At 41.0% G+C, this 18,004-nt stretch overlaps 1 protein-coding gene across 2 annotated transcripts in view; it reads right to left on the bottom strand.

The window, feature by feature from the left end:
- Positions 1 to 6,080: 6,080 nt before the first annotated feature.
- tmem132e (transmembrane protein 132E) overlaps positions 6,081 to 18,004 on the bottom strand; it is a 306,518-nt gene continuing 294,594 nt past the window's right edge. For both annotated transcript variants that reach the window (XM_046411784.1, XM_046411782.1), the window contains exons 8-9: positions 15,139 to 15,333; positions 6,081 to 10,793 (exon numbers count right to left, since the gene is read on the bottom strand). In XM_046411784.1, coding sequence (XP_046267740.1) covers positions 9,723 to 10,793; positions 15,139 to 15,333 — 1,266 coding nt within the window. In that variant the 3' untranslated portion in view covers positions 6,081 to 9,722. The remainder of the gene's footprint in view (positions 10,794 to 15,138; positions 15,334 to 18,004) is intronic.

Below are 18,004 nucleotides of genomic sequence, written 5' to 3'. Positions count from 1 at the left end.
AAAACATATCTATTATTCCTTAAATGTCTGTCTTTTAGATTTTTTAAATCTTTGATGGTACACAAGATGGTACACAATTCACACACAAGAAAACCTTGAAACTGTAATTATCAAGAAACCCTTCCAAAAGGCTATCTTGCTTTCTTTCTCCTCAATTTTCTCATCTTTCATTGGCCAAGGTTGAAGACCAGAAATGCTTACAAAGCCACACTTTGAGCCTCAATGAAACTTTAAACTGCTGTCTTTCCCACCATGATGAATAATGGTCTTGTTGTCCTTGGCTGCAAGGCCATCATGTCTTCAAAACCCAGAAGGTTTATTTAAAAAAAAAAAACAAAAAACAAAAAACACCAGGATGCTGGTAACTGCTTTCAGTCTGCACAGCCCACCCCTCTGATAAAGAAGAAAATGTGTGCTGGAATTATGTGAGTTGAGCAGTGGGAGGACACATTGCTTTGGTGAGCGCTCGCCAAATGCTTCCTAGCAGCTACTGATTACACAGCATTTAAAGCGGTGAATAATGTTTGCATAGAAGGGCTGCTGGCGCAGCACATCGACCTGGCTAAGAGGTGTCAACGTGTGTCTGTGAACACAGCTTGTTTTGATGCTGCCTCTTTACTGGCAACCACACTCTGTATTTGAGCATTTCCCCGACAAACAAAAGAAAAGCTTTTTTTTTCTTCCCTGAAGTGCAACCTCACTGTGTCAAAGCTGCGGAAAAGATAATAAGAAGAAAGATAATTGTACTGAGGATTCATTAGACACCAGTGATATTTGGCTACATTTGGTAGAGTTTTACAAATTAATTAATGAAAAAGCATCTTGCCACAAGCTAGAGGTCTCAAGAGCTGTGAAGAGGAAAAGTTGCTGCTCACATTCGCCTTTTCTTTGTCTCATCAGTAATATTCAATTCATCCTCTTACTTGAATATTACTGAATTCTGACCTCTTTCTCCTAAAACACCCCCTTAGGAGAAAATTGGAGGAAAAGAATACATTTAGTCTAATTATCCTGTCCACTTTGAGAATAACAAGAGAAGCACAAGAAGTGCAAGCAAGGAAAAGCAGGAGACTCAGTGTCATTAGGGTCAGACTTTCTCCAGGATCACCAAAAACTCCTCAAAACCTCATAATATTCTCTGCCTAAATCGATGATAGGATACAGTCCACGCATTTTACAATACATGTGTTGTCTGAGTTCTTTGCATGACTGCTCTGTTGTGGAGGCTATACTGGTGAAAATTCCTGTGTTATGTTAGTTAGCTACAGCCAGCAGAAGCCTGTCAATGTGTTTAGTACAAATGTTTTGGGGATGTGAGGACAAGCACTTCTGTAACCTTTTTCAGTTAGTTAGTTAGTTTATCAATTAAGGCCTTCTGCTAGTTGTTAGCAACAACACAGCATCTCTGCTGGTGTCACCTCATGACTTCAGCTGGAGTCTAAAGTTACTCAGCACTGCATCATCCATTTCCCCGTTATTTTACAGTCATCTGATAAAAGCTAAATGTCAGTGAAGACCGCTCAGGTTTTGAAAAAAATAATAGCAGCTGTAAAAGTCAGTTCAGCCAAGCCTGAGCACATAAGTCAAGTGTTCTGACCCCTTAATATTCCCAACAGTACTTTGCCAGAATTACAAAACCTGGTTTGTTCAGTTACTTTGGGTTTATTTGCTCCTGTTCGGTGACTTAAAGTCGTTACAGCAGGAAAAGCACAGGTGTGACTGATGACTCTACAACATGAATTGTCCCAGCATGGAGCACATCGAGTACAAAACAAGGACCGTGGCTCACCTAAATGGAATGCAGCCGTATGTATTAAGTTTTTAAATTACACCTGTGCTTTGCTTCTGAAGTGACATGTCAAAATGACATGTTCTAGCAGTACATCTCTGAGATTTCTGCCCTTACCTCAGAAGAATGAAATTGTCTTTGTGGAGTTCATAGGGCTGAAAAATGAACACAGATGAAATACAACAACATCATTTTCCAGAAACAAGATCTATCCTAAATCTGGTTTTTATTGGAAACAGTTTGAACATCGCACTTCATAGCGAAGTCTTTATCCAGAGTAGCCTAATGGGGACCGTGCTTCATGAAATAAATGATGATGTTAAAATGTCATGGGTAACTCTCATGATGACGTCTAAATTTTTCCGATTGTCAGCGAGTCCCATGAAAAGACCAAAATCAAAAACTATTAGTATTGTCTGCTTTCCTTCATTTGAACACAGCAATAAATATTTATTAATCAACAGCTGAAAATAGCCCACAAGGATTTATATGTGTCAATGAGAACCAGAACTAGAATATAAATCTCCAAGAGATTCTGTATCTACAAACACTGTGCTGCTAATCATCGGCGTTGATCATTAATGTGAGTGTGGTCTTCATTGCACTCAAGAAGTTGAAGAAGTGTTGAAATTTACTTCTTTTCTGTATCAACTTTCCCTGAACTGTCTATTATCTCTCCAGAGAAGATGCTTTAACTTACAGGGATGTGTAGCCTTTCATATACATGGAGAGAGGAAGACAGAGCACAGCTAGAGCAAGAGCTTTACCAGTCACATAAAGAGTTGTAGCCCTTACCTGAAGTGCAACATGTCCTGTCTTAGCATTGCATTCTGGTCTATGGAGGCAGCTGTCAGTGTGAGGCTGTTATCTCTGCCTCTCTATGATGGATTTCTCCCTGTATGATAGCTGAACGCCCGTGAAAATGGTAAGTCTAGAAAGAAGCCTCTCTTTGATTCGGATGCGCTGACACTGAAACCTGACATTTACTGTTGATGTTTTATATAGTTAAAGATATTTCTGCTGTCAGGCTTCATTGTGGCTGCTCTGGAAATATCTTGACATGAGATCACAGTCTCCATGACTGGTCTAATATCCACAGGAATAAAATAAAAACATTACAGAACATAAAAATGGGACCAGAAATGTAAGCGGCATCACAACCACCAGCTGCTTTGGGTGTTTTTTATGTTTTGGTTTCAGCTTTTCAAAAGAATTTAAAGACTGTTTCACAGTAATGTGAACTGTACTGATGACTGCAATGCTCTTTTCTTTCAGACAACTTCAGCTGATCTGAAATCTGCTAACCAAGGCCTGTCGCTGTCTTGAGACCAAAATCAGGCTAACTGTTTCCAGAGTGCAAACTAAACATGGAGAAGCAGCATTTACCCACTGTGCACTTAGGGTTGGATAGTAAAAATACAATCAGCCCACATTATATTTATGAAAAATGTGTAATTAGATTGCAGTTAGTTGTCAAGGACTACTTGATTACATTTTCAAATATGTCTTTAAAACATGACATTTTTGAAATATTTTTCATGATGACCAATGCTGTGTAAACCCATTGAAAAGCACATCTTAGTTTTTATCCCTATTCATTCACAATGAAATTGGAAGATGAGCATTTTGAGTAAGTGAACCTCTGACATTACAAGAGCAAAGTCCTCCATGTGGTCTTTGATTAAAAAACAGCATTCAAAGCATTCACAGAATGAACCTGTACTGTTTTGTGAGAGAGCAAAAAAAAGAATATTTCGTTTTTTCTGTAATCCAATGGATGACAATGCTAATTTAGAAAACTGGCATGTAAAAATGTAATTTGTACTCAGTAACTAACTATATGTCAAAGTAATCTGCACCACGACTGCAGCAAACTTTCAGAATATTTTAGTGCATCATGTAAAGCCCTTTGTAGATGTAATGTGCTATCCAGCTGAAGCTGCATTGAGCCCAGGCACTGATGAACTGTATCTACGCCTTTTGTCTGGACACATGCAGGTCTTCTCAGGCTGTGGGGCCCCTCCTCAGAGGTCTGATGTGAATACTGGCTTAGAAGAGCCCCACTGCAGAAGTGACCCTTTATTACTGGTTAGATAAGGCATAAATGGCTGGTGTGCTCGCCGAGGGCCCGCAGATTGATTCACTCAGTCACCCCTTGCACTTCGCATTGAAACAAATTACTGCTGCGCTGAATCCATTCTAGTGCTGAAATGCCACTGACATGTGGCATCAGAAGAATAATGTTAAACCACACCAGAGGTGCACTCATACTGTTTGTGTGAGTGACTAATGGATAATTAGGCGGATCAGCTGAAGTAGATTACCAGTGCAGTATGAAATGGCAAAATAGCACAAAAGGGACTGTATATTTTTCCATGTAGTAGGAAACACAACCCAGTTACAGGCTGTGCTGTTGTTTGTCTGGCCGCCATTTTTTCAGGTTGTGAGAATCTGTATCTGTACTGACACCAAGGCCACAGATATAATTAATGAATTTCATGGAGAAAAACAACTACTGTTTTTTCCTTTTCCCATTGCAGGGCAGTAGGAGTAGTTGTGGTTTTTCTTTTCAGATTTTTGTTTTTATTCTAGATTATCAAGACAAGAGCACCAGCAAAAAAAGTGCAGTTTAGTGAAGTGACCTGTCCCGTATAGAGGAAGTTTACAGCAGCTACTGACAGGAGCTGCACTGTTGAAGCCACTGTTCATGGAAGTCTTACTCCCATACATACAACTGGATAAAACCCGGCAGCTCCTTTCAGGCTTTGCTGTAGTTTCTTTGTGAAAATGTGTTCAGACCTCATTTGCAATAAACATTGCACACAATATAGAGAAAAGTATTGGGACATCTGACCTGACCATTGCACCAACAGGGACTTTAATGACATCTCATTCGAAAGCCATAGTCAGCTTCCAGTCCTTGGGAAGGCTTACCACAAGATTTTTCTGAGGGTTTCTGACGGAATTTTTATCCATTCATGCAGTAGAGCATTTGTGAGGTCACACACTGATGTTGGACCAAAAGGCCTGGCTCACAATCTCCGTTCCAGTTCATCCCAAAGGTGTTGGATGGGGTTGAGGTCAGGGCTCTGTGTGGGCCAGTCAAGTTCTTCCACACCAAACTCATCCAACCATGTCTTTATGGAGCTTTGCTTTGTGCACTGGGGCACAGTCATGCTGGAATAGAAAAGGGCCTTCAACAAACTGTTGCCACAAACTTCCACCTTCACTGGAAGTCAGGGGCTGAGCCCAAACCCTGAAAAACAGGCCCACAAAGAGGTCTGTCTGGATACTTTTGGCTATATACTGTATTTCTCTAAATTATGTTGGGTTTTTTTTGTTCAGTCAAGGGAATATCTTAAGAATGGCTTTTATCTGTTTTTGCAAATGAACTTCTGATTTATTCTTCATAAAAAGGTCTTACAAGTCCATTACAGAATTTTATTTTATTGGTAAAGTCAAAAGCATTTTAATAAACCTGAATGTGAGTGCTAAAGCAATGAATCATATTCCCATTATCCCTGATGTGACAATAAATGTTTGTGCTGTTTAAGTCTGATCAATATCTGATTTAGAAGTTTTTCTTTTTGGCTCTGGTTGCAAATAATGAATGTGAATTTCAGATAGAAATCTATATTTTTACTACATTTTTTAAGATGTTTTCAGCAGTACTCCAGGCTGTCGTGTATGTATTCGGGTGAAGTCTGGCCAACAGAAGGAGCACCTGATAACATTTTTAGAATAATGCAGATTTATGACTTCTGCCAATAGATGATCATTGTTTTCCAGACATGAGTTTGAAAATCTTTCCAAAATCTATTTTCTAGTTTATTATAAGAGTGGCCATCTTGACATATCTGGATATCAGCATCTGTCTCCTCAGTCCCATAAACCCACTTACTCTCTCTTAATGACCTGTGAGCCTTACCTGAGTTCAAAAGGCTTTGATCTCAGCTGCTCAGATGAAGTGAAGTGAAGGAGTAAACACTTTAGACTTTGAGTAAACAGCTCCAAGTATGGATTTTGTGGACGGGAGCTGCTGGATGGGTGAACGTGCAGTACAGTAGGTTTACACACTCATCTCTCTGCAGGATCTATGCGCTGCTGCAGGATTTGCCAGTGAATTTGATGGGAAGCTCTTCAGACTCGCCGCAGCGGGGGGTGAACAGCAGTGATTTATGAACTTCAAACAGAAGCAGGACTACAGCCAGGATCCGATCAACCCTGGCAGGGACACATGCATGAGCAACGGTGTCAGATGTGCTGGCCATTGAGGAAATAATGACACAGCTTGTGTATTGCATTTTCTTTAGTACTTTACATATAACAGGAAAATACAAGGGTTTGTTTTCAAGAGAATACAGGAAATTCAACAGTGCTCTGTACATTAACATATTATTTTGAGGGAGGTGGTCGCTTGGCACAGCTAACTGAGCTGCGCACATCGTGCACAGTTTTCCATGGGGGAGGGGGAGAAAGGTACAATTCACAATGTTCAGTTACATGTTGGAAAACTAAGTTTCTATTAGCAGCATTACAAAGCAGCACCACAAAAAGACATGAAATGCTAGGTGGGAGGGGGACCTATGTAAAAATTATGTCAAAAATAAAATGTTATTGAGACGTGTCCTCTAACAGGCAACATATTTACATACTGTGTCAGTAAATCAATGGGAAAAACAGAAGAAAACTGTGTGTAAAGCTGCTATTAGATACTTCGTCTGTTACAGTAGTGTCACCAGAATGGGCTGACCACATTAACACTAAACAGCCAGGTTTAGTTAAAGGCATATTATGCAGAATTTTGTCAGCTGTTTCCAAATACACCATTCAAAGGTGCTGTGAGCGACTGTGGAGAAAGACAGTCGACTGCTGAGTGTGATTCCCAGGTTGTTGGGTATAAGACTCAACAATGAATTGTCTTTCTCTGGAATCACTGACGTCCCACAAACGTCCCAAACACAGCAAAAATAATGAGAAGTAAGAAAATACAGGCAGAGGGTGGAGTCCCTGTAGATACAGACACCACCACACGCTTCTAGAGGGTCGTGAGTGATGGTCGAGGGATTGTTTTTGTTCTTTAGTCGACATTTTAAGCGTACATTGTCTTTTAGGAAAATCCTGTACAGTGTACTCTTAAGAATCCCTACATTCATCCTGAGAAACCATCATTTAGAGATAAAACTGAAGCACTTCCAGATGGCTGCTGCTTCTCTTAATTTCGTGGCAAGTCATGTTGATGCCGTGGTTGAAAGGCGGGCTTGGACCGATGTTCATTTAGACTGAATATCATTAAACATGAGAATAAGGTCAGTATTGATTTGAACATTTAACAAAGAGAGGGCATGCAGTAAACCAAATCCTTAAAGTCCCAATCCAGGATTCATGAATATATCCGATGTACCGTAGGTCTATATACATGTAGAATATTGAAAGGTATTGTTTACTGAAAATCAGCTCATGGCAACTTTCAGGCAAGTGAAAAATTAATGCCTGTTTTGCTCCAGTATTTACAAAGTTGCTGTAATCAAACCATTTCCACCTTCACGTTGAACACTTGAGTTTAGTTTTCTGGTCAGTTTATCGATGAAGAGTTGAGGACACCCATTTTTCAACCTAAATATAAAATATATGACTCAATGTTTTTGCCAGATATAAAGCCGCTTTTAATAGAACAATGGTGCCTCGTGGAGAACAATTCTGGATTGGGTCTTAAATAAGGCTGCCAACAAAAAGGTCGAACATTTTGAGTGACAGTTTTGAGCTTCCGTTCATTATCACTACAGACGGAGCAAATAACATTAGTTTTCTCATAGCGTCACTAAAGTCAGTCAGTCAGTTAACATAAAAGAAAAATCCAAGCCCTTAGATGAAGTACAGAATTAAAGGAAAGTGACACAGAAACTAATTTTTATCTCATGGTTGCTTCATTAGCCCTGAAAAGAACTTCTTTTATGTGAGATCAGAGCTTTAACAACATCAGGCTTCAAAAGTCGTCTCCAGTCATCCACTCTAGTACTAAAAAGCATACGCTACACTAACAGGGCAACAGCAGTGAAATTACTATCAACTCTGCTGTCATCATGCTCTCAGTTATTACATGTCTGGCTGCCTCACAATGTTTTCAGTGAAATTTATGCTCTTCCTAAAACAAGCCAGATAGTTCCCTGTTTTAAAACCAATACATTTTTGAAAGCTCAACACGGTAATTAACACTTTCTGCACAACAACACCTGCAAATGACACCCACTGGCTGTGTTGGTTTCAATCACGCCGATTTTTCAATGAAACCAGTCAGCATCTAAGATACTTTTACATGCCGTCACACCCACAGCTCATCTGCCAACACAACTGACTTCTTACCGGTAAGAGCCACTGGTCTCTTACCTGGTCCATGTAGTTGAGACAAAGCAAATTTGTGACCTCCGGATGTGAGTTCACTGGAATAGATCAAAAAGAAAACATAGCAGAGTGTGACAACATGGGATGAGCATGGTTTAAATGGTGTGCAAAATCAGTAATCCTTCTTTAACCTTCTCAGGTGGATGACATTTCCTGCAGAGTTTAGAGGATCTTGTGTTCAGTGTGAATGTTTCAAAGTTTTCAATTAGTACGTTATAAGAGTTTTAACTTTCCCAAAGGCTGGAGGACCAGCCGAACTTGAGGAAGGAAAATGAATCATCAAAAGATTAGATCTGTCACGATTCTGATGCATAGCAAATCCCAATGTTCAACAGTCAAATGCGATGACACTTTTGTCAAAAAGCTACAGTTCTGTCATGACATTACTGAGGGGAACCTTGTACTCACCAGTACTCACAAAACTATAAAATTTAACTTCAATCTGCCTCCCACTCTTCCAGCTCAGAGTAAGTAACTTGTCGAACATTCGTGCGGGAGGCGACTCTGGCTCGATATGGTATATACATATACTAGAGAGGAATGTCTGCTTGTATGTAGGCCTGACACGGCATGCGTGTAATGCATGATATTTACTTCAGTAATGTGTATGAATGATTATATAAGTACAATACAAACATTTACAAATTTGAAAAAAAAAAAGTTGCTGATTTGTGCCTCAAGATCCCCTTCCATGCAAAGAACGTTGGAGATCCTCACAATACACAAGCTCGTTTCTATTTATTTATACCTCATGCTCGAGATCAGGTGTAGTTTTTGTTACATCTTACTACACTGTCTCTAGCCATAGTGAGAGTGTCTGCGCTGATATAAGAGGTGAACTGTGACTGTTTTCTTTATAAGGCATTAGATTCGTTCCAGGACCAGGAGGACTAGTAGGAGGGCACAGCTTTTGACTACCTATGAAATGTAGAAAAATGTACGGAATGAACATGAGTACAAATCATGAGTGTGCTGCACCAAGAACAACAATAAAGAGAGTTTCGCCATTAAAAGAACGCTTTTCCTACTTTGGCAAAAACAAAATGATTTTCTTTAACATAGCTTTAATGAGAGTCTTTGACAGTTTTTTTGTTCACCAAAGGCCTCTTTGTTTGTAGTAGGTACAGTACTGTGGAGTCCCACTGAGCCAGCACAAACACAGCCGATACCAAACCTCTTCGACGTTCCTGTCCATATCAGGCTTTCTCTAGAACCGAATCCAGAAAACAACAGAGCTGGAGCAGCTCTCACATCTGGCCATGGCTCAGCTTCCCAGTGAAACATGAATCCTATAGCCAAGATGTACAGATTTCTCCAGTGATTGAGTCTTTGGCTTCCTTGTGTTCTCTTCTGTGTGAGCGTGTATGAGATTACAGCACTGTGCAAACTAAATGGAACACATCCTAACCATAACAACAGCTGGCCTTTTAGTCTGTGAAAAATTAGCTTTCACTTAGGTGAAAAAGAGAAAAATAGAAAGGAACATTTCTTTAGAAAGCTGAGACGAGTGCTGCACACTGCCCCTCTTATCTCAGGCTATTTCTTTTATTCTGCGCATGTAATCGTGCAGTTCCTCTGGGTCTTGAAAGCCCATATCCTGGCAAACCCACTGAATGTCCTCTTCATCTGCTATGGGGATGGAGTTATAGGGAAGCTCCTCTGTGGGAAGGGTGGTAAAGGTGGTAAACTTGACCCGCTTGCGCTTGGAGGTGGGTGAACTGGCCTCTTCGCCGTTCTCCTTCGTAGAGCCCCCGGAGCTGCCGTCACCCCGCCCATGTACCTGGCTTTGAACGCTAGTCTGGGAACTGCCACTGCTATGGTGGTCTCCGTGGCAGCAAGTCTGTACGCCCTCCAAAGGGTTACTGGGACTTTCTACCTGCTGTGGTGACAGATCACACTGGGCCCTCAATGGCTGGCCGTTTCCCAGGAACACCCAGTGGTGGGAATGGTCCATGTTGGCCTGGCCTTCTGGTGGGATACGCTTATGGCGGTACTTAAGCACAAAGACAATGCAGTTGATGAGAAAGACTAGGATGGCCAGACAGAAGACTCCCAGTAGAGCATACATGCCAATCTCAAGGTCAGTCATATTACGAGGTGAATGCACAAATTCGTCTTCCTCCTCTTCGTCACTCTCAGTCGGTTGCTCCTGGTTGCTAATGGTGGGGAAATTGGTGTAATCAATAGGAACACTAGCAGGCTGCTCATTAGATGTCTCATAAATTCTTCCACTGATGTTCGGATCAATGATTGGACGCCTGGTGACGGGCGCAAGCTCAATCTCGCCCTCCGTGGTTGCCTCTTCCTCAGAGTCTTCCTCTGGGCCAAAGCGGACCTTGACATGAACTGCAGCAGACGCGATGACACTTTTGCGTTTGGTCTTCTGGCAGGCCTCACAGATGGTCATCTCTACACGCACCATCTCACCAGATCCCTGTCCTTCTGCCACCACCACAGGCCAGCGTTGCTGAGGCTCCTGGGATACTGACACAACTTTGTCATCCAATGAGGAGGCATTGAGGTTGTAGTCTTTGGGATCAAAGTAAGTCAGAGTGGCGGCTGTGTTGTCACTGAAAAGCATCCAGACAGACAAACTGGCCTCCTGTCACATGAAAAGAGAGAAATACAGTTTAAGTTGGTGCTTTCTTTACACTACTACATTTGCACTTTTCTTTACACTTCAGTTGATTCAAGAACAAAATAAAAAAGTTAAAACAACATGACAAAAATGCATTAACTTCCCTTATTGCACTATATAACGTTGAAGGTGTTGAAATACTTGATAGTATCACAGCAGAAATTTGTTTGTCTGTACTTGGCCAGCTATTAATATCTAATCACAAGGGTAGCTAAAGGTCTTTGTTTTGTCTGATCAACATGTGGGATGAGAAGTAGACTGAAAGCTTTGTCATGACTGAAGAAGCTGCCCCAATGTTTTCAACATCTTGATTGCCCCCTGGTGGATGGCTGCAGTACTGGTCATAAATCCAACCCCCTCCGATGGAACATGGACCAAACTAAACACTCAGGGCACCCTTGAAATAAATTTTTATCGTTCTTTGTTCTATCTGATGCATGTTCGAGTGTTAATTTTTCTGATGAGTTTGGCTGATTATTACAACAGTTAGTTGGACTAGTTGTGCTAATTGACTGGCAATTTCAAATTCTTTGAAATGATTATGTTTAATGATTTGCCAAACCCTAATTGCTATATTAACCGCAAGTAGCAGAAAATCAAGTGAATGTATGTGTTAAAATCTGTGTGCAGAAAACTGAGAGAAAACATTATGTGTAGTAAGGACAAACACGTCATGAAAGCTGATACTAATACAAATCCTGGCCCAAACAGAAAGGTTTTCTGCAAGTAAACAACATGCTGCATTAATATCAAAGTACAAAAAGAGCCAAAAAGCTGCGACTCTGCCTTGTGTTTACATCTCTCCAAAGAATATTTGAATTGTTCAGATCCTATTCTTTCACGACATTGACCATGATTTGAAAATATGTTCCCAACTGAGCCTTTGAAGTTCTGGACTTGCTTCAATCCCTGAATCTCCAGAGCTTTTGTCAACATGTGCAGCACCCCGTGCTCGGCGCGAGTGTTGACACGCACACAGACGGCGTGCCTCTGATGTGCACAGCAGCACACCACTTTAAAGCACGAAGGAGGAAGGGGTGGCGGGAACGAGTGCGTACTCCTGAAGGCTACAGCGCAGCTCCGCTCTGCAGCACAGGCTGATAAGGCAGCAGCAGTGTGTGTGTGTGTGTGTGTGTGTGCTACGAATGATGAGCTCCAGTCCATCTCCTGTGTGTCACCTTCTCATTTTATGTTTTCTGTCACTATTCACTGTCTACATTCCCCTATAGAGAAACTGAATAAAATAGCTTATTTCCTGTGCACTAGTAACCTGATAACATTCAAAGGCCAGAAAACAACCTGCAACACTGGTGTGCATGTAATCAAGGCTGCATTTGTTCACAGCTTGCTTAAACATCAGCAGCCATCCATGGGGAGAGGGAAAATTTTGTCCACCACAAAAATCCCTTTGGCCTGTTTGGGAGACGACTGCCATGTTGTGACGATATTCCACCACGAACCAAACCTCTATCATCCGGGATGACAGAATGAAGACAGCCTTTGATATGGCCGATTTAAATAATACATTGAAGACCTGTTTTATGAGCTGACTCTGCTACGAAAAGCCTGATATAGGAACAAACGACAATGATTGGTACATGCTTTTTTCACGCAGATCCAATATTAGAAAAGTTACACATGTGGAACAGAAGATGTGGTTTAGTCAGGAGGACTGTTAAGGCATACTGTGCAGGATTTGTCAGTTGCTGTTTGCAAGCACACCATTCAAAGTTGACCCCACTTCCTTGGCTCAGTGGTCCACGCAGAGAGGGTCCCTATAGATTTCCAACCTCGCACTGTTATTGGCTGGGGGCTCCTCATCATGAACTCAAAGACTGACACCCAGAAACATCCAAAACACAAAGACGTGCTAAGAAAGCACAGGCAGAAGGCAGGTTCTCGGTGGACGCAGCACTGCCTCTAATGTGATGACGGCATGAGTCTGTACATTTTTTCAGTACATTATTCAAATCCTGCATAGTAACATAGCAAACCGTTAAGCTTTTTTTTTTTTTTTTTTAACCCGATGAGACCCTGAGCGATTTCTGCACTTGCCGATGTTATTTTATGCATCTAACTTATACCGATATTAATTTAATCTGTGAAATTCCATAAGGTAACGTGCATGAAGATGAAGTTTCTTATCTTTGATTTTCCACTTTCTCTAATTTGGACTTTATGGCATTAGGGAATAAGTTTGGATGTAAATTGAACGTAAACAGCTTGGATCATAAAATATGCATAAAAATATCCCCCTAGAAATATTATTCTGAGACACTGGGATCGACTTGAGTGGTAATAATACTATCCAAATTCCTTATTAAGTTGTTCATTTAAGCAGTAACAGAAAGTAAGTCGTACCAGTCGAAATGGTTTATGATGAACCTTCAAGTACTGAAGCCCTTCACTTGTGAAAAGCTGGAACTTCGTCAAGTGGAAAAGAGAATGATGCAAAGAGACCTTGATTGTCCAACTCTTCCCATCCATACTTTATGTGTTCATTCATTTCTTGAGTAATAGAGGACATTTAGAAAGTTTTCCTGCGAAACAGAATCAAATGGCTTGAAATAGCTCCAGTACTCCTCTGAGAGCTTTGCCGGCAGAGGAATTGGCTGCCTTTTATGGCCCGGCCTTGGAGAGCACTTAGGACAATACATTACAATAATTAAATTTCAAGGTGGCCAAGAAGCGGAAAGCAAGAAAAATTGGAATTTAATGCTCGCTTCTCCCTCACTGATGCTTGATGGGGTTGTCGTTGCATTTTTAGCAACTTGCAGGCCAATGAAAGGGCAAAGCAGGAAGAGGACCCACACACACACACACACACACACATATCCCTAGGTGAAACAGGGCTGCCAATTAATTCCTTGTACAGAATTGCAGAGCCTCACTCTGGTGCGACGAGACAGTAGCAAACAAAGAGAACACTTCCTGCCTTTTTTTTTTCCAGCCAGATGTCTTCTCACTTCCCACTTGAGCAATAAAATTCATTTTGGGAAATGTATTTGGATGTAGGAGAAGTGTATTTCCAGGCTTGGCTAGTACGGAGGTTGTAATAAAAGAGCACCAAGGCTACTTATTAGTTCACCACGGCCGCCTTTATCTGGTGTCCTTGCTAACAACGCTGGCCGGAGCTTAAAAGATTTAGTACTGAAATAATTTGGTTACTCAGAAGCGAAACTCGTGCCTGCTTGTTGATACAGAGCCACTAGAGAGATTTGCAAATAAACTTCACTTCACCACTCTGGAGACAGAAATAAATACACTGGGTACTAAGTGCTGCCGTACTACATGTGCACGCTTACTGCATATGGTTACTGAAGACTCACATATTTAAATGTATACAGAGTTTTACAGAATTGTGTTCTGGAGGTGTGTATTTACGCCTCTGAGATCTCAACTGCATAGTTTTGATTACTGTTGTTCATTTCTGCTCTTTTATTTTTTTGTCTGTGTTGTTTTAATTTTGCTCTGTGAAGCATTAAAGATGTTAAGTTATCGACATTCCTTACAAAACAATTTATAACAATTCACTGTGATTAAAAGCCAATCTGATGCAGCACTAGTTTGCTTGGTTACATGCTGATATTTTAATGGTTTTGACATGCTGACTTGTATAAAAGTGTGTTGGTTTTGAACAACATAAAAAAAACCCAAAAGTTTAAGAATTTCAAGAATCAAGATTAGTCCAGAAAATTCTGTATCCTGCCAGAACTACAAGAGCAAACGTGAGCAGTGAACCACCAGCTAATCTCCTCAATTTGGACAAATATTTTCAGGGAATTCAGACATTATGCTGCTAATGTTACCATCAGCGCACATGTGGCCTTCATAAATATGTAGCGAGGGGTTGTGATGCCACCTGCATCTTTTTGTGATACTCTTGTGTGTTTTGCAGACTATAAATATTTCATGTGTGTGTATTTGAAGTCGGTATGGAACCTGGATAGCTACCACACACGCAGGCTCAGTTTTTGTTTCTTGGAAAGACATTTGATTTAATATCATTAATTCCCTGGAGACTTAACCCAAACCTTTACTGTAACCGCCACATGCCTAACATTAACTCTAACCACAAACAAAAGTTTGAGAGTTTCCCCTGTGTGGGACTAATAAAGGACTATCTTACCTTATCTTATCTTCACTGTTAAAGTTAGCAGAGAGAACCTTTTTTTATCTCTATTTGTACGTCTGAGAGTCCTATTGGTTTCCTGATTAAGTTTCATTTATTTTTCATAAAACTAATAGGAAGCAGCTAGTGAAGATTATTGCACGTGATTTCTCTTTCCTGCACTGTGTGATACGTTACCTGTTTGGGAGCAGTGAGGGTCTGGATCCCCGTTGCCTTGGCCACCATGGTGTGGCTGTTCCCGGGGCTGGGCTGCAGCGACAGGGTCAGGCCTGAAATGGCGTGAACACGCATCTCCGTGATGGAAACCTTTTCATCTGTGACCGAGAATGCAGACTCTCCCAATACTGCATCCACCGCCAGCGGAGACTCCACCTGCAGAGAGAAGATGCTCTTTTATTGCTTCTCCACATGACAGAGGGGCATCATTTAAGTCCAGAATAGACAACAGCTTTATTGTCTTTCTGAAGCTCATAAAGCCCATGACAAGCCAATTTTGGATTAAAGCGCTTTGTGCTGTTGTTTGCTCCAGTGCGTCTTGGATCCGTGTGTCAATGTCTCTCTGTCTATCAAAGTGGGAGAGAGAGGAAAAAAAAAAAAACTTTGGAGAGATGAAATCCATCAACAGTCAGACAACAAGGTACAATCTGAAGCAGCCACCACACGCTTTCAAAGTGACGGTTAGCAGAAACACTTGTGCCCATCCAAGTGTCACCACGTGAAACACCAAAACCATTTGAAGCTGGTCTCACCTCTTTGAGTAATCCCAGGCTTTTGACAGGCCTCTGCACCCAGTGCTTTTGAGCACTTTTTAAAGATCATCATTTCACTTTGCAATTGCAACCAGAGGTCATGAGGGACTTGAACAAAGTAAAGAGCTATTGAGCGAAGCAGTGGCCTTGTCCTCAGAGCCAGACGGGTTATCTTTCCTCCCTCCATCTTAAGCATTTTCTAAGTGACGTCAAATAGAGCATGCAATGCCGAGGCACTGAAGGGTTCGCTGCTCTGACAAGCTCCCCCAATCATCATCAACAGAAACCTTGAAGCAGTAAGCCAACCACGTCGCCCATAAGTGTTGTGCCTCCAAAAATATTATTTAGAAGCCTTAAATTTGCCTGATTTGCAATTTGCATTTATAATAAAGTAAAAAAATAAACGTGAAAATACAGCTGTGAATAAAAGGACACGGATCTTTACCTGAAGCCTTTAATACCTCTCTTTATGTCGTATATGGCTGTGGTAAAAACTCCCATTTGTCATCCAGTGTTTCTCTTTTCTGCCTTTGGCTCAGATCTAAGTGCCACATAATTTGGTGCAATAATTTGTCATGTAATTTGGTGCAAAGTAATTTGTCATGTGAAGACTTGAGCCAAATCATCTGCGGAAACAGATGCATCTGCAGGTGTCGGGTTTTATTAATTTGTTCTGGATACATTATGATTTCTGTTGTGCTCAAAATCATAAATCCCCTTAATAAAAACACAGACAGTCTACACAGAGAGCAGCCGCCTGCCAATCGATTTTTATTTAAGCTTGTACTCTTTCTCCAAGCTGTTTAGTCAGTGATGTCCACATGACAGAGAGATACAGTAAGTCAAGTTTTGTACTATTCAGTATTCTGTGTGATCGACTTTATAACATCAGCTGCATGGAGGTTTTGGGATATAAATAGTTATGGCACATGAAGAAATCAGATACAACTCACCTGCGGCACACCTGTGCGGAGATTTTTTGGTATTTTTAAGGCAAATACTCTTCTAAGTTTGACAAAATCATATTAACCGAATCTTTTTCTTTCAGCAGCACCAGCACTGAGACAGCACTTTATTAGCTAAGATTTTGTCAAACTACTGTTTCAAAAGTCAAGAGTGAGCTTTCAGACTGCTGAGGCTGCACTTCCTCTCACCTCATATACTTTGTTTAGCAACAGATTACAGGACTGTTTTGTCTTTCTGCAGTTTTTCAGTGTTCATGACTCTCTGGCCTCTTTGCAACCTTTGTCAGAAGCCCTGTGCTGGTTTGATTTATAATTTCACACAACACATCAGTTCCTGTTATTTCCTGTTAAGTCCTTAAGGTTTTTTAAGTTCATCAGCTTTCAGTAGTGTGGTCATGGCTCCGCTATGTGGCTGGAATTCCCGGCGTGTTGCATCTGTGAGAAAACATTTGAAACTCACTTGGTGCCTTTTCATGGTGCTTCTGAGCGTCTCTCCTCCTGCACGCTCATGTCTTTTTCTCCACTTAAGAATGAGGCCTAACCTTCACTTTTTATCTCCAGTGTTATGGCACAGGTCACACCAATTAGACGGCTGGACGATTGTTGCCAAACGCTTTGTTGCACAGCGACAGGAATGCCAGTCAGAAAGCTCCACGCAATTTCCTTAGCAAGTCTTGCTTCTGTGTAGCTTGTGTGTAATGCATTTCCCTCGAATGGCCTTCATATTTTCCTTTAAACGTCTCTGCACAACACACTGTGTGTACCGCATCATTTTATCTCCTTGCTATAAAGTTACAAAAGTAGTGCTGAAAATTTTTACAGACAAACAGAAAGCAATGCACCACATTCACAAAAACAGAAGAATAAAAACTGTTATGCAGCAACAAAGTTCTGCAGTGAGCTTCTACTTCTATATGCATACTGTTTGGGTATGATGGATTAATGTGCCAGAAAGGGGAGTTATGGTTCACTGGGCACCACACAAACATGTGCAACCACAAACAAACACACACAAACATACAAGTGTGCATGCAACACCCTCAGGCGTTACAGCAAATGGATGCACAAGTAAAGTTTTAAAGTTTTCATGAGGGCAGCTCAGTTGCATGACGGATTACTTTCACCACCAGAGCTTTTTCTGCTGCAGCAACAAACAAATAAATAAATAAATTAGCTTGATACTGGAACTTTTTATTTCTCTGGACAGATTCAGTGTATGGAGGATGTTAATAAAGGTAAAGGTAACATTTTTTAAAGAGTAACAGAGCGGTGAAAGAAGTGTCCCAAACAAAACCAAGTCACTTCCTGTGTAAAAATCCTCTCGTCCTA

Source organism: Scatophagus argus, chromosome 14 (genome assembly GCF_020382885.2).
Source record: "Scatophagus argus isolate fScaArg1 chromosome 14, fScaArg1.pri, whole genome shotgun sequence".
NCBI classification, from domain to species: domain Eukaryota; kingdom Metazoa; phylum Chordata; class Actinopteri; family Scatophagidae; genus Scatophagus; species Scatophagus argus.
Note: the sequence above shows the minus strand (reverse complement) of the source record. Positions and strands in the feature narration are given on the sequence as shown.